This window comes from Camelus ferus, chromosome 13, assembly GCF_009834535.1.
Source record: "Camelus ferus isolate YT-003-E chromosome 13, BCGSAC_Cfer_1.0, whole genome shotgun sequence".
NCBI classification, from domain to species: domain Eukaryota; kingdom Metazoa; phylum Chordata; class Mammalia; order Artiodactyla; family Camelidae; genus Camelus; species Camelus ferus.
Window position 1 is genome coordinate 55,653,790 of NC_045708.1, and position 16,114 is coordinate 55,669,903.

Sequence of the window (16,114 nt, forward strand, 5' to 3'; positions counted from 1 at the left end):
CAAAGCGAGAAGAAATGTAATCAAGTGGTTCATTTACAACTGAAACCATCAACCTCCAGCACATATTTTGCAAATCTTTTCCTGTATCTGCATTGTTTCAAGCTACCTCACCTTCCTTCAAGCAAATACCACTCCTAGGTTATAAATGAATTGAACTGGAATGAAATGTCAGTGTGCAATTTCTTTAAATAGACTTTCCATGCATTTAATTATTTTTATCTTAGAGGATGTGCATATACTTTTCATAAAAGAAGTTCAAGTATCTGGCCCAACATGATGGGCAGCACCACTGAATCTCTGTGCATAAAGAGGCTTTACAGACAAGGTGAGAGTAGAGGGAACAGCAAGAACAAAATCCAGAGGTCAGAAAATACAGAACACGTGCGGAACAACCAGCAGTTCAATTCTGCTGCACCGTAGGGTGCTAAAGGGTAATCGTGGAGAAAAGTATTGGGCTAGCTAAATTGATGTCATGTGGCTTGGGGTCTTAAATGTCAGGTCAAGAACCTGGGCTTTCCTATAGGTGATGCAGAGCCAGTGAAGGCATCCAGGCATGTAAGTGACGTAAGTAATCTGCACTTCAAGAAAACCAATCTAACAGTAAGACAATGGATATGGCAGGGATGATACTGATGGGAGGTGGGACATTCAGTAGAGACAGAGTTGAATGGAGACAAGACTATGTTTTCATTCAGTAGGATGTGCGGGGTTATACAGCCACGTACCCAGAGAGCACGCTTTCTGAGAGTAATAAGGAATCATAAGTTAATCAGTTGGCTTGGTGCCTCATCAGAGTGCTTAGTATGACTCACCGGTGTTACTGGGCCACAATGTCCTCCATCAACCAGAACACTATGGCCTTGGTTAGTCTTTGGGCCAACTGGGGGGCGGGGAGACAGGACTGGCCTGTTATTCTCTATAGTCCATCTCATGTGCTCTCCCTAAGAATAAGAAAGTGAATGAACAAATTGATGCAGAATTAGTCATGTGGGTTAAGTTAGTGCCCATCAAATAAGAGATGTTTTATGACTAAAGAAGTCCTTTCTCATTCTTTTCAAAAGTGTTCCTTCTGAGGACTATCGCGGTAGTCGGGAAAAGGTTCCACAGCTGTACTGGGTGTGGTGGTGAGAGGCAGGTCACAGAATAAGCTTTCTCCAAAGAAATAGCTGTGCTCAAATGCAGTGTATCCTTGGTTTTAGCAATAACAGTCATTAATCCACTTTAAGCAGATCACTATGAGAAGCACAACGTTCCTCACTACTCTGATCGGTAGAAACTCCCAGAACGTATTACTTTTCTGCCTTAAAAAATAATTACATAATGCCATTAGCACAGGGTTACATATTACATAAAGAGGACCTAAAATATAGGTCTTTCCCCAAGTGCAGTCATAAAGTGAAAACTGTTACAAGTTAAAACCGTACAGGGAGGAACTAGAGTGTCTCTCACGAACTTCTGCCAATGCCAAAACATGCCATGCACCTCGTGAGCGTGTCTGGCAGTCTGGTCGAGAGTGAACAGAGGACTACTTCAGGCCGTGCTGGTCACTCTTTACCTCCAGTAAACATTTTCTCCAACCACATACAGAGAAATTACAGAATCCGTAACTTAGCCCTTGATATAGGTCATTTCTGGCAAAGTTGACTTAACCACAAATCGCTACAAACCAACTTTCCTGATCTTGAGAAACAACCTGTCTTCCTGTTATTAAACAACACTTTTATAACAAGAATATCTTTTGACCAAGATAAAATAGACAGATTTGAGTCTATCAGGCAAGAGGGAAAATTACTGTTTCCTATGGCAAGTTATTCTACAGAAGCTTTACGAATATTCATCAGTTTGTGAAATGTGTCTTAATCCCCGCACTTGTAATACGACACAAAATGAAGAACAACATTTGGGTTTGAATGGCTCAAGAAATTGAGTAAAACTGCCAACCTAAACTGAAACCTCTCAAACATGCCTAATTGAATCTCTCAGCTCTTGATTTAAATGTATACATCTCATAAGTTCACTGCAAAGAAGGAATATCAAATACAAAAGTAGAAAACGAGGGATTTTTAAATGCCTTCACAAAATGTCTAAATCTTATGCTTTCCTACCATATATTTTCAAGGGCCTTGATCACATGAAAATGTGCCATTGGATGGATAATTCTTAAAGTGCCGTGCTTTCCGTCACATTGGGAACATCACAGTCTATTTTTACCTTCTTATGACAAACAAATCTTTTGGCCTCTATCACAAATCAATCAAGAAAATACAAAAGCAAAATTTCAAACTTGAGAAGAATGTTTTCAGGTTTTTCTTGGAATGATCTGTGCCTCATACGATTTTTTTATGTTTTCTTTTTAACTGAAGCATAGTTGATTTACAATGTGTTAATTTTGATGTACAGCATGGTGATTCATTTATATATATATATATATATATATATATATATATATATATATATATATATATATTCCTTTTCATATTCTTCTTCATTATAGGCCATTACAAGGTATTGAATATAGTCCTCATGTTATAAAGTATGTCCTTGTTTTTTATCTTTTTTATATATAGTAGTTAGTATCTACAAGTCCCGAACTCCCAATTTATCCCTCCACACCCCCTTAAATAATTTATCTCACACAGCAGCTCCTATTTTGTCATGATCTTCCATAACAGAGGTGGCCAAGATTTAAGCTTGGTGGAACGATCATTTGACCTCAGTTATGAGTTACCCCCAAATAAAGTGCCCCAAGGTACTCCAATGATAGTACCACTGGCCTTCAAAAGCATGAAATAATATTATGAAGTAGAAGTTATGTCAACCCCTTACCTTAAATCTCTGCATTCGCTCCTTCCTAGCTAAGGTCTCCAGCTTCTTCTTAATTTCAAGCTGATGGTAACACTAAGCATACAGGAGGAAAGAATCATATCAGTTATAGCAAATAATTTTTAGAGGAAAATAATCCCACCAGCTAACTGGATTCTCAATTACCCCTCCTGTCGTTGAGATGGAGAAGAATCACCTGCATAAGTGTGCAAGTGGGGATATAAATTGGTACAACTCTTTGGAAAGCCAATTCCTAAAATACATTAGGCAGTTAAAAGTGTTCCTACTCTCTAACTGATAAATTTCATGTCTACACGTAGGGGAAAATCTGAATAATAAAAAAAAAATGTTTTATGCACAAAGATGCTGTCTGAAAGGTTTTATTTTCTCTCAAAGCAGAAATTCAGAAGCAATATAAACTTTCAAGAGAGTGGTGAAGTTTTTGGCATATCCATATAACAGAATAGAAAATAATTATTAAAATAAGATTCATAAAGCAGGGGAGGGTGTAGCTCAGTGGTAGCGTGTGTGCTTAGCATGCATGAGGTCCTGGGTTCAGTCCCAATACCTCCATTAAATAAACAAAAAAAAAAACAAAACTAATTCCCCTCCCCCCAAACAATAAATAAACAAATAAATAAATAAATACAAATTTAAAAATAAGATTCATAAAGATTGTGTTTCAAAAAGTGGAAAATGCAAGAGCTGCAGATAAAAGTAGGATGCAGCACAGAAATACAGCTGGTCAAGCTCACACCGTGTGCCTGTCCCTGTCCTGGGAAAGAGCAGTTTGTCCATCGTCTCTCCACAAACAAGTCCAATTGCTACACAGCCTCATTTTACAAATGAAGAAACCGAGGCAGAGGACCTGAACTGGCCCTAGGTCACACATCCGGTCAGCGGTGAAGCTGTAATTTGAATCTTGGTCTATCTGACACTAATTGCCTGTTAGGCTTTTTTTTTTTTTTTTTTTTTTTCAAAAACACCATGCTCCTCTCACAACGTAGCATGCTTTTATTAATGTATAAATATGAACAGGAGAGAGACTAAGATGGAGTGTGAGGATGTTAGCAGCAGTTATCTCTGAGGGGAGGGATGTGTGCTTATGGATGGTGATTTTCCTTTCTTATGGTTTCTTGTGATTCCCAAATTGTCAGTAATATATTCATTATAGAATTTTTAAATAAACCTCATGTAAAAATAATCTGCTCACAATCTGATTTGAAATCATTCAGATACATCTGAGAGTGTCTGACTGACGAGTCCTTTTAAAAAAGTGGGGTTTTTTCTCTGTGCTTGATCCCCTCCTACTGCCGCTGGGACCCTGCAGCCTCAATCATCAATCCTCTTCTTGAAACCTTTCTTCTCTCCCTCTTATCTCACCCACTTACCGCTGAACTTTATTAAATTCACTACCAACCATTTTCCATCTTCCATTTATTCTCCGCTCACTGCAGTCACCCACTCCCACCCCGACTTTACCATCTGAAACTAGTTTCCCCAAGGCCACTGATGTCTTCATCCTCTGGGTCAAATGTAATTTCTCTTTTTTTTTTTTTCACCCTAGTAGTCACCTTATTTAACCATTTGGCAGCTGGTGAGACCCTCCTGGCTCCCAGGACAACACTCTCTCGGGCACGTTTTTCCACCACTGGAAGGTTCTTTTCTAGCCCGTGTTGTTTTTCCTGATGGCCCATGAGGCACACACCACCAAACTAGAAGCCCTGGAGTTGCTCTGAGTGCCTCCTTTCCTCCTTGTGCAGTCAGTGTGGTCTCTCTCCCCAGATCTCTGCAGACAGCTGCATCTCCCCGGCATCTTTGACTGCGTTAGCCCACACCCTCTGGCAACAGCTTCCTAATTGACCTCCCACCTCCAATCTTTTCCAGCTCATTAATCCATCTTCCACATTTTTAGCAACATCATCTTTCTAAAACAGCTCTGCTCATTTATTTCACCCCCTGCTGAAAAAGGTTTCATCGCCTCATCACCTACACTCCAGACCTAGCTGGGAATTGAAGGCCGCCACAAACTGGGCCCCAACTTATTGGGGAGAGTCACTTCCTGCCACTCTTTCAACCAATGCCCAGTGCAGTCTGGCCGCAGCGAGCCTTCCTTTCCATCCACCATGTCCCTTCGCACCCTGCAGCCTCACACCTGCCATCTTCACTTTCTGGGACGCTCTGCTCGTGTTTTCCCGTGAGTCTCAGGCCAGGTTCAGTTCAAACAGTGGGACCTCTGTTCAGCTCCCCCTGACTCTCACAGGGGCAAGTCATCCTTCCCTTCTTTCTGAGCTCAGTCTGCTTGTTCCTCTCTTCTAGCATTTGATCACTTTCTTTAGCATTTTTTACAAAATTATATCTCACAGCTACATCACATAGCCCCATATTGGTACACTGTAAGCCTGCAATTAACATTTGTTTGCATGAATGAATACATGAATATTAATACAACAATATTAGTAAACAGCATCAGCAGAAACTAAATGTGAAATAAATGTGACAATTTAGAAATATTTTATTTTTAAATTATACTTATATATATTATATAAAATTATATATTACATATTAACATTTGTCTAAGATATTTACTCCAAACTTAGAATACATGAAGTCTTCTTTAAAAACAGCATATTTAACAGTTACAGTGTGGCAGGAATATGAAATTTTGGAAAACCAAAGTTCAAGGATCAAGACTAAAACAGAGCTTGGTGCCTATTAAGTTTGAAATTATGTACAGATTAATTTTACACACTACTATTTTTTTAACATTAGTTGTAAAATTCCAACTAGTTCTTTTATAAGCAGGTGAATTTGGGGTCACAAACAATGACTCCATGTAGTTTATGCACATAATATAAATCACAAAATGAATTTCTACATGAACAGATCATATACATCTGAAGTGAATGCAACACTTGCTCAGTTTAATAGTAGCATAATAATACGTATTTTCAGTGGCACTGCTATTACTGCTGGTTTACTGATGACTCTGTCGCTGTTCATAAATGTTTACTGCACCCACGGATCAACGGTTTTACAAGCCAAGATTTCTGATTTACTGCTACATGGTTAAGCCAAGAAGTGACGTGCTTTTTCACAGACTTTAAACGGTGTTGATGCTTGACTACAAGTTCCGTGGAGCAAGGCTAAAATGGTTCATCAAGTTAGCTAGCCTACTAAAAATGCCTTGTCAGACTTAAGAAACAAAAGTTGTTGGCGCTTGGTTAGTGAATGTATGCTGACCAATGTGGCCTAAAGTGGGAGGGACAGCAGATGTTTCAGTGCCTGTTCCTTGAGATTTAGCATAAGGCTGAGCTTCAGAGCCTTGAAAGAATAACAAATCTGAAAAAAAAAATCATGGCAGTGGAATTACTGATATTTAAACAGATGCCACTTTTTTCTTAGCAAATGGAAATTTAGGTACAGATGGTGAGGGCTAGTATGTTTTAGAGTAGCCATTATGGATTAAAAATCTACATTTGTTAAATTAAATATCACAAAACATGAAATGATGTCCATGTTTCCCCCTAACTGGGATGTAGAAGGGCTTACTTAGTGTCTTGTCTCCTCACTACCTAGAGGGATGTAATTTCTCAGGTCACCTTGTTCCATTCCTTTTTTAATAAAATATAGGAAGAAGTCCCCTGCTTCTGGGTACAGAAGGCAACACTAGTTATCATATTAGAAAGTGTCAACTGTAAAGCAAACAGTTAATACTTGTACCTCCAGATCAAGAACCTTATGGAAAATCGCCTGGGCCAAGCACTCCCGGATATATTTCTGGTGATCCCTCCTCATGATATTTAGTTTGTATTCCTTTTCAGAAAGTATTCTTCCACTTCTTGTGATCTGCCATGAATAAATAAAACATACACAGAAACACAAAGCCAAAAATGTACTATCAGTTACGCAAAAAGACAGGGAGACAAACAGTCGGTCAATCAGACAGACAGAGAACGCGGCAGTGTCTTTTAAGCCTAAGGGAGTCTAGTACTATGGTTGATAAGCTTTCACCTTTAATAAATATTTCATCAGGCAAAAAAAAGAGAAAGGCTTTCTCATAGACCCATCATTGTGAAAACACACACAGGTGGTGCACTTGACGTTTAAAACAAGATTTTCATTAGAGTAACAATTCTCCCTTGATGGAACCCAGGTGTTCTTTTCATGTCTTTTTTTTTTTTTTTAACACATTTAGGAGGAAGGGGTGGGGGCTACCTTGAAACAATGAAATAGGAGCGGTGATCACAGGACTGATGATCTCACAGGAAATACTCTGAAGGGCAAAACATGTAAGCTACAGGCGCTCATCAGTTTGTTTTCAAAATAATTGGTTTCATTACTTTGTTTTCACACTGCTTTTCTTCTTCCACTCTCCAGCCCAGAATGTAATTTGATTTGTAGTGATGCAGGTATTTTCGGGTTATGCCGTGCTGCAGGTTTAAAGTATTTCGGTTTGGTTCCAAGTGCCATCATTAAAAGTCCCAGGAGTGGCAGTTTCTGATTTTTACTTACTTGTTTTTCTTTTCTTTTATTCCCTCCCTTGGGCATATCTGTTGTATTTTACTTTGTCTTCTTTAAGCAGAGGATGTTATCCTTCCTGGAGTGTTCATCTTCTTCCTTTCCACTTATTTAAACCCTGCTCTTCTTTTCGTATCTAATTCAAGTCCACATATTTCTTAATTTTGAGGACTAGTTTTTTAGCACGACTGTTGCGACATACTGGACTGTGGAGATCAGTTAGAGTTGTGCTACAAGTGACTGCTTCTTGATACTCTTTCTTTTATGAATGTATTTTCCGATGGAAGAAAAGGGTGTGGTTATAGAAAGTGTGCTTGGAATTACGAATAACTCAGTGACAGTCTTTGAGATGTGCTGTCCATGGGATATCACGTCCTGTCTATCCAACGGGGGAACATTTGTTGAGAACGCCCTGCACTGCCGCTCCCTTAGCAGTTAGCCTGTCATTGCCATCTCTCCTCTGGGAGCATCTAGTCGCCCCAACTAGACTGGAAGCTCCTATAGGGCAGAAGTTCTTAAACTTGAGCCACCACCTGAAGAATCACCTGGAAGGCAAGTTGAAACAGATTGATGGACCCCACCCCACATTTTCTGACTCAACAGATCGGGGGGGGGGGGGGGCTCTAGAATTTGCATTTTCTGACAAGTTCCCAGGTGGTGCTGAAAACCGCTGATGATTCGGGGACTCTGTATAAACCACTGCTCTAGAGAAAGGGCTGTGTCTTCCTAATTTGAGCTGCCAGGCTCATAATCAGTGTTCAGTGAATGCCAGTTCATGATGTTGATAAGTAAATACAAAGTCCATCCCATTTATGTATGAAGCTCACAGACCGTTATCTGAAGAAGTAGTGTTAATAGTAACCATGGTAATTACAACAACCATTTATTACACGTCTCTAATTGCCACAACCATCCTGAGGGCTGACTGTCATTGTCTTCATTTTACCATTTTGAGAAAGCTGGAGCTGAGAAAGTTAAGTAAGTGATTTGCTGAAGAGTCTGTCTGGTAAATGGCAGAGCCAGCTTTCAGCCAGGTCTGTCTGATAACAAAGCCCCAGGAGACAGAAAGCAAGCTCTCTGAGATCTACCCAGACAGAGTGCCAAGCACATAAACAACAATTAGAAATGCAATGCAGCTCCTTCCAACACCATGGCAACAACAGTTAAGGAAACCTACTGTGTTTGAGGAATTTAAACAGCTAAAATCAAAATCGTTAGTCACACTTTCTAAAACCACACCCCTTACTTCCAGTGGAAAACTATAGTGTTTTTAAAACGTTTTCACATTATAAACATTTGGAGAAACGAAAATTTTGTGGAAATGAAAGTTTTGGAGTGAATGAAAGACCCTAATGTATCAATAAACCATTACAGGAAATGAAAGAGTTTTTAAAAATTTAAGGGAAGAATTTGAACTGTTCATGTCTTTCACACCATATCCTGTGATTATTAAAAACCATATTTTTCTTCCTGAAGACAGTGAAGTCCTCTCTGTCCTTAACTCCCTAACAGTTCCTGGTTTATACAATGTGTTCAATAAATACGTGTTGAATAAATGAATGAGTAAACAAATGAAATCAGCTGTTGGAAACTCATAGGGATTTTCCTCAATAATTTATAAGTTGCTTCAGCAGTCATTGTGACCTCTCTTCCTATCCTTGAAACACAGCCTCAAATAGATAAATCAGAGTTTTGGAAAGGAAGTAATTTTTCTAAGATGAGGGCAGGGAAAAGATGTCACTGATAAGCTCAAAGTGGAAACCAGAAAAGATAGGGAATTATCAGGCATAATGAAACAAGGGGGCAGGGAGAAAGTAAACCAAATCTCTTACCAGCCCTGATCTTAAGAGATGCCGCCTTATTCTTGTATTGTTAAAATATCCAGCCAGGTGTTTATCCGTAAGGCTATTATATGCTGCAAGTAATCTGGAACAGAAAAATGAAACCATTAAGGTTTTATGAAGTGTTGCTTGATAACCAAGGCAATTCTGGGCTCTCTCATCCCCAAACTGCATCATCACTCGCTCAGCCAGCCAGACATTCACGTGTGTGTTTAATAAACAGGTATTGAGCACCTACTGTTTTCTAGTTTTGATGCTGAGAACCGGGCGGCAGCCCTGCTGCTGTTTTATCCCACAGACAAGGATGGAAATCAGACATGAACAACGAAACTGGTTGTGAAAAATCCAGTAATAGAAATATGCGAAAACATCGTGGGGACATGGAGAAGGAGATAGCCAACCCTAGCTGTCAGGGAAGTCTTCACAGAGGAAGCCTGATGGAAGGAACAGCAGGGCCTCCTCGGCTCCCCGTCACACCCTAAATCCTAGGAACCCAAACTTCTTTGCACTCCCTTGCCTTATTCTCTCAGGTCTTCGGGACACAGGTGACAGTCCCTCCCGGGGGAAGGCTCTTCCCTCACCAGGTGTTAGCTAATGGAGGACACCTGTGACGCACAACCATCTCCTCCCAGGAAACCTTCCCTGATACACAGGCGGTGCTGCGTTCCCTGCCACTCCACCTCTGAGGCCTTGATGCATGTGTCCCGTCACGTAGTATGTTGTTATTCCTTAGCCTACTCTTGTGGGTTCACAAACCGGCCCCCATCTGTGGAGGGCAAGGGGAGAGTGAAGGAAGAGGCAGACCAGTCCAGATGGATAGGTGGCAGGCTTAACAAGCAAGGGAACTGACTTAGGAGGCTTGTCGTGAGCGGTTGCAAGACGAGTAGGTCTCCGCACCTGCCCGCCAGAATCTTAAAAGTTTACCTAAAGGCTTTAACTGGGTTCAGTCAGGTATGAGGTCCAGAAGGTCTCAACAACACGTTGCTCTCTCAAGTCTGCATCCTTGAAAACGGTTCCCCCTGTGAGAACGGGGTGGAGGGCAGAACTTTACATTGCAAGGACAGGGAAGGGGGCGAGGAGCTTCTGATTGTCTGGATGCAGCCTGGGGCACTCGCGGCCTTTGAATGCCCTCCCCCAATGCCTCTGCTGGACTTGAAGGCCGAGATAGCTCACTCTCGGTGTCCCTATTCGTGTTGTTTACCACGTACCTAAACAATGATGTGGTCAACACATGAAGACACAACTTTATCTGGGACTCATTCTTACCAGTGTAAATTTCTAAGTTTATTTTCAGCCGTTTAGAAGTGTTAACTTCCACATGTATATCAAGACAATTTCACTAATTCCACATCCGGAACCAAAAACACGTTCATTGATTACTGTTGATTTTTAGGGTCTTTCATTTTTAAGAGCAAAAAGAGGATACATTGGTTCCTTGGTTCCTTGGTATATTGTGGTCGATGGTCAATATGAGTCTATCAACAAAAGTTTGAACCTACTTTTTCTAAGTTTGAACCTAGCTTTTATTCATTACTACTATCTTACAAAAGCAGGTATAAATACACATGTACACGTATGTATAATGTATGCATGCATGTGCAACCCTCATATATACATGTACATAAAGGTGAGTGCATGTGCATAGACACAGACACAGAAAGACAGAGAGACAGAAGCAGAGAAAGAGAACATACAAGCCTAAACACAGACCTAACATTACGTTGTCCTAAAAAAAATCCACACCCCATTGCCTGCAACCAAGATTTATAATCTCTACATTTCTTTACTGAAGTATAGGCAGTTTACAACGTTGTGTCAATTTCTAGTGACAGCATAATGTTTCAGTCACACAAGTACATACGTATATTCCTTTCCATATTCTTTTTCATTATAGGTCACTACAAGATATTGACTATAGTTCCCTGTGCTCTGCAGTAGAAACTTGTTTATCTATTTTATACCTTTTTAACAGCAGCTGACCCTTCACTTATTCTGAGACCAGAGCAGAGACTCATATTATAGAATCAAGTAAATACCATTAGCAACGATTTTGTTTAGCTATTTGCACTGCTTTAATTACATGGAGATGGTATTGGTGACCTTTTCCTGTCTCTTTCCTCCTTAATGCCCATCTCAGGAGAGTTCCATGCTGTCAGTGGTGAGGAAGGTTTAATTTTGCCCACAAAAGAGACAAAAGCTGTTCTGAAGCCCAGAAGCCAAGGTGCCACAAGAGAGTTGCAGACACATGAACACTGCGGAAACCATTATTTTTGCTGGGTTTTCTTAAAAAGACAACCTGAGGGCTTCAGTAACGCACATACAAAACCAGCCTCGGATAATGCTTAGAAACCATCTTTTAAATGAACTGTCTTGGCATCCTATAGTTCATCAAAGGTTTCCTGTCTCCAAAAGGTCAACGTTGTATCCCTTACCCTTTCTGAATCTCAGAGTACCTTTTAAGCAACTCATTTCAGAAAGGTGAGCAGGTGTCTCTCAGGCCTAACAATCATGATTCCACAGTTCACAGATTCTTAAGATAAATCATTAGACTGCTATCATATATAGCCTTCTGTCTTTTTTTCGGGCTCAAGTTTTAGAAAAATCAATAGTTTTGGAATAGTTACAAGGGCTAAAACCCTGATTAAATGTAGCAGGGTCAAAATGTCAGGATAACATGGACCTCCACTTCCCTGTTGACTGTAACACGTCCCGTTCTTTTAATTCAGACTTTGAAACTTTTTTAATATTTAGGTCCTTGTAACAAAGCTCAGCCAGCTCCGGCACCACCTCATTCTAGTTCTGCTCTCTCGGGCTCCTGCTGAATGAGCATGTATATGTAACACCTCTCCAGGCTTACAGACACGTGGAACAGACCCAGCTGAATTGAAATTTTTGCACACATTGGGTTTCTCACCTTGCCTCATTTAGGAGAATGAGGGTCCCTGGCTGGGATGCTGTTTGTAAAGCATCTTCTTCCATGACTACCATCACATGGCTGGCCTTGGCAGGACAGCTGAATAATGACCAGCGGGCTCCACCCCAGCTCATCATTTCTTTTTCAGACAATGCCTTAAACTTTTTAACTGAAACTTTAGATTAATGAATTGTTTTATAAGAAGAAACTAGACTAGAGTAAATTATATACAGATTTAGTAAAATGATCGTTATGGGTTGAATGTTTATTCCCTCCCAAAATTCATAGGCTGAAACCCTATCCCCCACTGGCACGGTAGTTGGAGGTGGAGCCTTTGGGAGGTGATTACATCAGGCGAAAGGGATCAGCACCCTATAAGAGAGCCCCCAGAGAGCTCCAGTGTCCCTTCCACCATGTGAGGACACAGCAAGGAAATGGCTGTCTCTGAGCCAGGAAGGGGGTTCTCACCAGACACTGGGTCTGCTGGTGCCTTGACCTTGAACTGACCAGCCTCCAGAGCCGTAAGAAATAAAGTTCTGTGGGTTAAGCCACCTAGTCTGTGGCGTTCTGTTACAGCAGGCTGAAAAACTGAGTGAGACAGCAGCTAATGCAGACATCTCCACCGTATACATGTCCACGTCACCTCCTTCTGACCACCAAGCCTCCTCCACTGGGAGATGGTAGTGATCCTGTGTCTCAGCCACAACCACGCGCCGTCGCATCCTTTCTGCTCTGCAGCCTCCCTCTGCCTGTACTCAGTTACCAGAGCTTTACTGACCCGGCTCTTCTGATGTTTCTGCCTTTGTCCTCTCCTCTCACTGCCACTGTCTCTCCCCTCCACACACATTTCCTTCCTGCACTCAGCACAGCCCTGGGCCACAGATGAGGCCACCTCTCCCAGGCTTGGCATCATGCCGCACCTTCAGCACTCACTCCCTTTGTAAGGTGCTGTCTGCATCTGTGGTCAAAGCTGGACTTCCTGGTCATGCTGCCTCAGCCCTGTGATCCTCTCCTGCTCCCATCCATAAGATCAACAACTGCATTGGTCACAGCGACCCCAGGCCCTGTGCCCACATCACTCAAAAACCCGCTGTTCACACAAAGGCCCAGAAGTAACTGGTCAGACCAGTCTAACTCGTTGACTTCTTTACATGATGGACAAGACTGTTTACCTACCCACTGCTCACTGGGTGGAGAACAACCCACTTTCCAGCTCAGGGCACTGGGGAAAACGGTCCCCCAGGAAACAAAGCAGCCCTGTCTCTATGATGGTTCCTGTCTCCTCCACTCAGTCCACACCTCCCCCTCCTTGCCGAGCCTGAGCATCGAGGAGTAGCTGCTGAGTCACTGGGAGTGCCACCGTCCCAGCTACAGCCTTTCAGTGCTTGAGCCTTGAACCCCTGTCTCCCACTGTGCAGAGGATGTAAGCGGGGCTCTGAACTAGCAAGATCAATTCCTATCCATCCCTCCTTCCCCCGAAGAGACTCTGCCCCATGAGAACCCAGACTAAAAGGAAAGGCACTGTAATATTAATCACCAAACTTTACTGAGTACTGACTATTTTTAGGGCATTCAGTACGGCACCGGGGACCCGGAACAGCACAGACACTGCACTCAAGAGCCCCCAGTCCAGTGGGCAGGTGCGTGTGCACATACACTGTGTGTGTGTGTGTGTGTGTGTGTGTGCACTTGACTTCTTCCTGTGTCACAGGCTAATCCCCAGGGTCTGAGGGGCCCCATGTCAGACACTGTGCCCTCAGCTGGGGAAGGAATGCAGTGTCTCTGTCCCATTCTGCAGGTTACGAAGCACTTCCACATACATAGTCTCATCTGTTGTCTCTGAAGCCTCTGGAACATGAGCGATCTCTAACTATTAGAGTCCTTCTGTCTTCCTAAAATGGAAAAGCTCCGAAACAAGATCACAGCGTAATGTGAGTGAGTCCTAGGCAAACCTGGCCAGCGTAAGGTATCGCGGCGCACACTGAGAGAGGAGTGCCTCCGGGCCAGCAGCGCGCTCGAATCTCAACCTCCCCCACCCCGGCTCCCCCGGCGCACCCGGCCCCACGCTGCCCACCTCCATGAGGGACAGGGGTGCAGTGGCTGAGACGCCGGCTCCAGTCCCCTCCTGGCTTCACCACCACCATCACTGGCTTCATACCTGGGAGCAAGTGACTTCACTTCCCTTCACCTCGGTTGTTGTGCCTTCCACAAAGTACTAAAACCTAACACGATTCAGCCAAGTGCTTTGCCACTCTGTACCAAGGATCAGCTTCCTCCAGTTGCCAGTAGCATATTCTTCATTTCTGTCTGAGACTTGATGAATGGTCCTTACCCTCTAGATTTCTATCAATGTTCTGTACAGGGTGTACTGTGTAAGAAGATGTTCCCTCTCCAGTTCTCTTTTCTACGAGTCCTCCCCAGCATCACCTTTATAAGTCCCTTCAGGAGAAAATACTTTCAAACCATATATCTGATAAGGGGTTAGTATCCTAAATACATAAAGAATTCATACAACTCAATAGCAAAAATAAGAACAAAACAAAAATCAAAAAGGTATATAATCATATTAGAAATGGATAGAGGACCTGAACAGACATTTTTCCAAAGAAGATACACAAATGGTCAACAGCTACATGAAAAGGTGCTTAGCATTATCAGCTATCAGGAAAATGCAAATCAAAACCACAATGAAGTATTCCCTCACACCCGTTAGGATGGCTATTATCAAAAAGACATGAGGGAACATGTCTTGCCAAGGATGTAGAGCAAAGGAAATCCTTAGGCATTGTTGGTAGGAATGAAAATTAGTGCAGCCACTATGGAAAACAGTATGGAGGTTTCTCAAAAACTTTAAAATGGAACTCCCATGTGATCAAGCATCCTGCTTCTGGGTACATATTCAAAAGAAATAGAATCACTATCTCAATAAAAGTATCTGTACCCCCATGTTCACTGCAGTACTATTCACAGTAACCAAGACACAGAGACAACTTAAGTATCCAACAGATAAATGGGTAAAGAAAATGTGATGCACACAAAATACACACACCACACACAGAGGAATATTATTCAGCCACAAAAAATGAGGAAATCATGCCATTTATGACATGCATGGACCTTGAAGGCATTCTGCCAAGTGAAATAAGTCAGATTGTGAAAGACAAACATTGTATGATCCCATTTGTATGTGGAATCTAAAAATTCTAAGCATAGAAACAGAGAATAGAATGGTGGTTGCCAAGGGCTCAGGGGCGGGAGAAATGAGGAGATGTTGATCAAAAGGTACAAACTTCTGATTATAAGATGGGTAAGTTCTGGGAAACTAACGTACAACACAGTGACTTCAGTTAACAATACTGTATTGCATACTTGTATGTTGTTAAGAAAGCAGATCTTAAATGATCTCACCACAAAAGAATTGGTAATTATTTGAGGTGATGGAAGCATTAACTAAACTTACTATGGAAATCACTTTGCTGTATATACGTGTATTGAATCATCCCATTGTACACCTTAAACTTGCACAACGCTGTATGTCAAGTATGTCTCAATAAAGCTGGGAAAAAAGATCTGACATCTTAAAACTTGTCCATCCTCTGCCCATTACCCATTCCAAAGCTGCTCCCACATTTTTTTGGTATTTATTATAGCAGCACCCTGTTTCTTGGTACCAATTTCTGCCTTAGTCTGTTCAGGCTTTGTAACAGAATAGACTGGGTGGCTTAAACAACAAGCATTTATTTCTCACAGTTCTGGAGGCTGGAAGTCTGAGATCAGGGTGCCAGCATGGTCGGGGTCTTGTTGAAGACCCTCTTCCTGGTTTACAGACGGCCCCATCTTCTCACGTGTTCACATGGCAGACAGAAGGGGAGAGGCAACCTCTCTGACGTCTCTTCTTATAAGGGGACTGATCCCAACACAAGGTCTCAACCTCATGGTCTGTTTCCCAAAAGCCCCTTTTCCAAATACCATTATACTGGGATCTGTGATTTCAACACACAAACATGAGGCCATA

At 42.0% G+C, this 16,114-nt stretch overlaps 1 protein-coding gene across 1 annotated transcript in view; it reads right to left on the minus strand.

Annotated features, from left to right (window-relative positions):
* The window catches only part of ERICH3 (glutamate rich 3), a 102,382-nt gene that overhangs the window by 64,090 nt on the left and 22,178 nt on the right, over positions 1-16,114 (minus strand). The window contains 4 exon segments of the mRNA XM_032494578.1: positions 813-941; positions 2,827-2,898; positions 6,547-6,672; positions 9,177-9,270. Of these exon segments, the coding sequence (XP_032350469.1) occupies positions 813-941; positions 2,827-2,898; positions 6,547-6,672; positions 9,177-9,270 (421 nt within the window).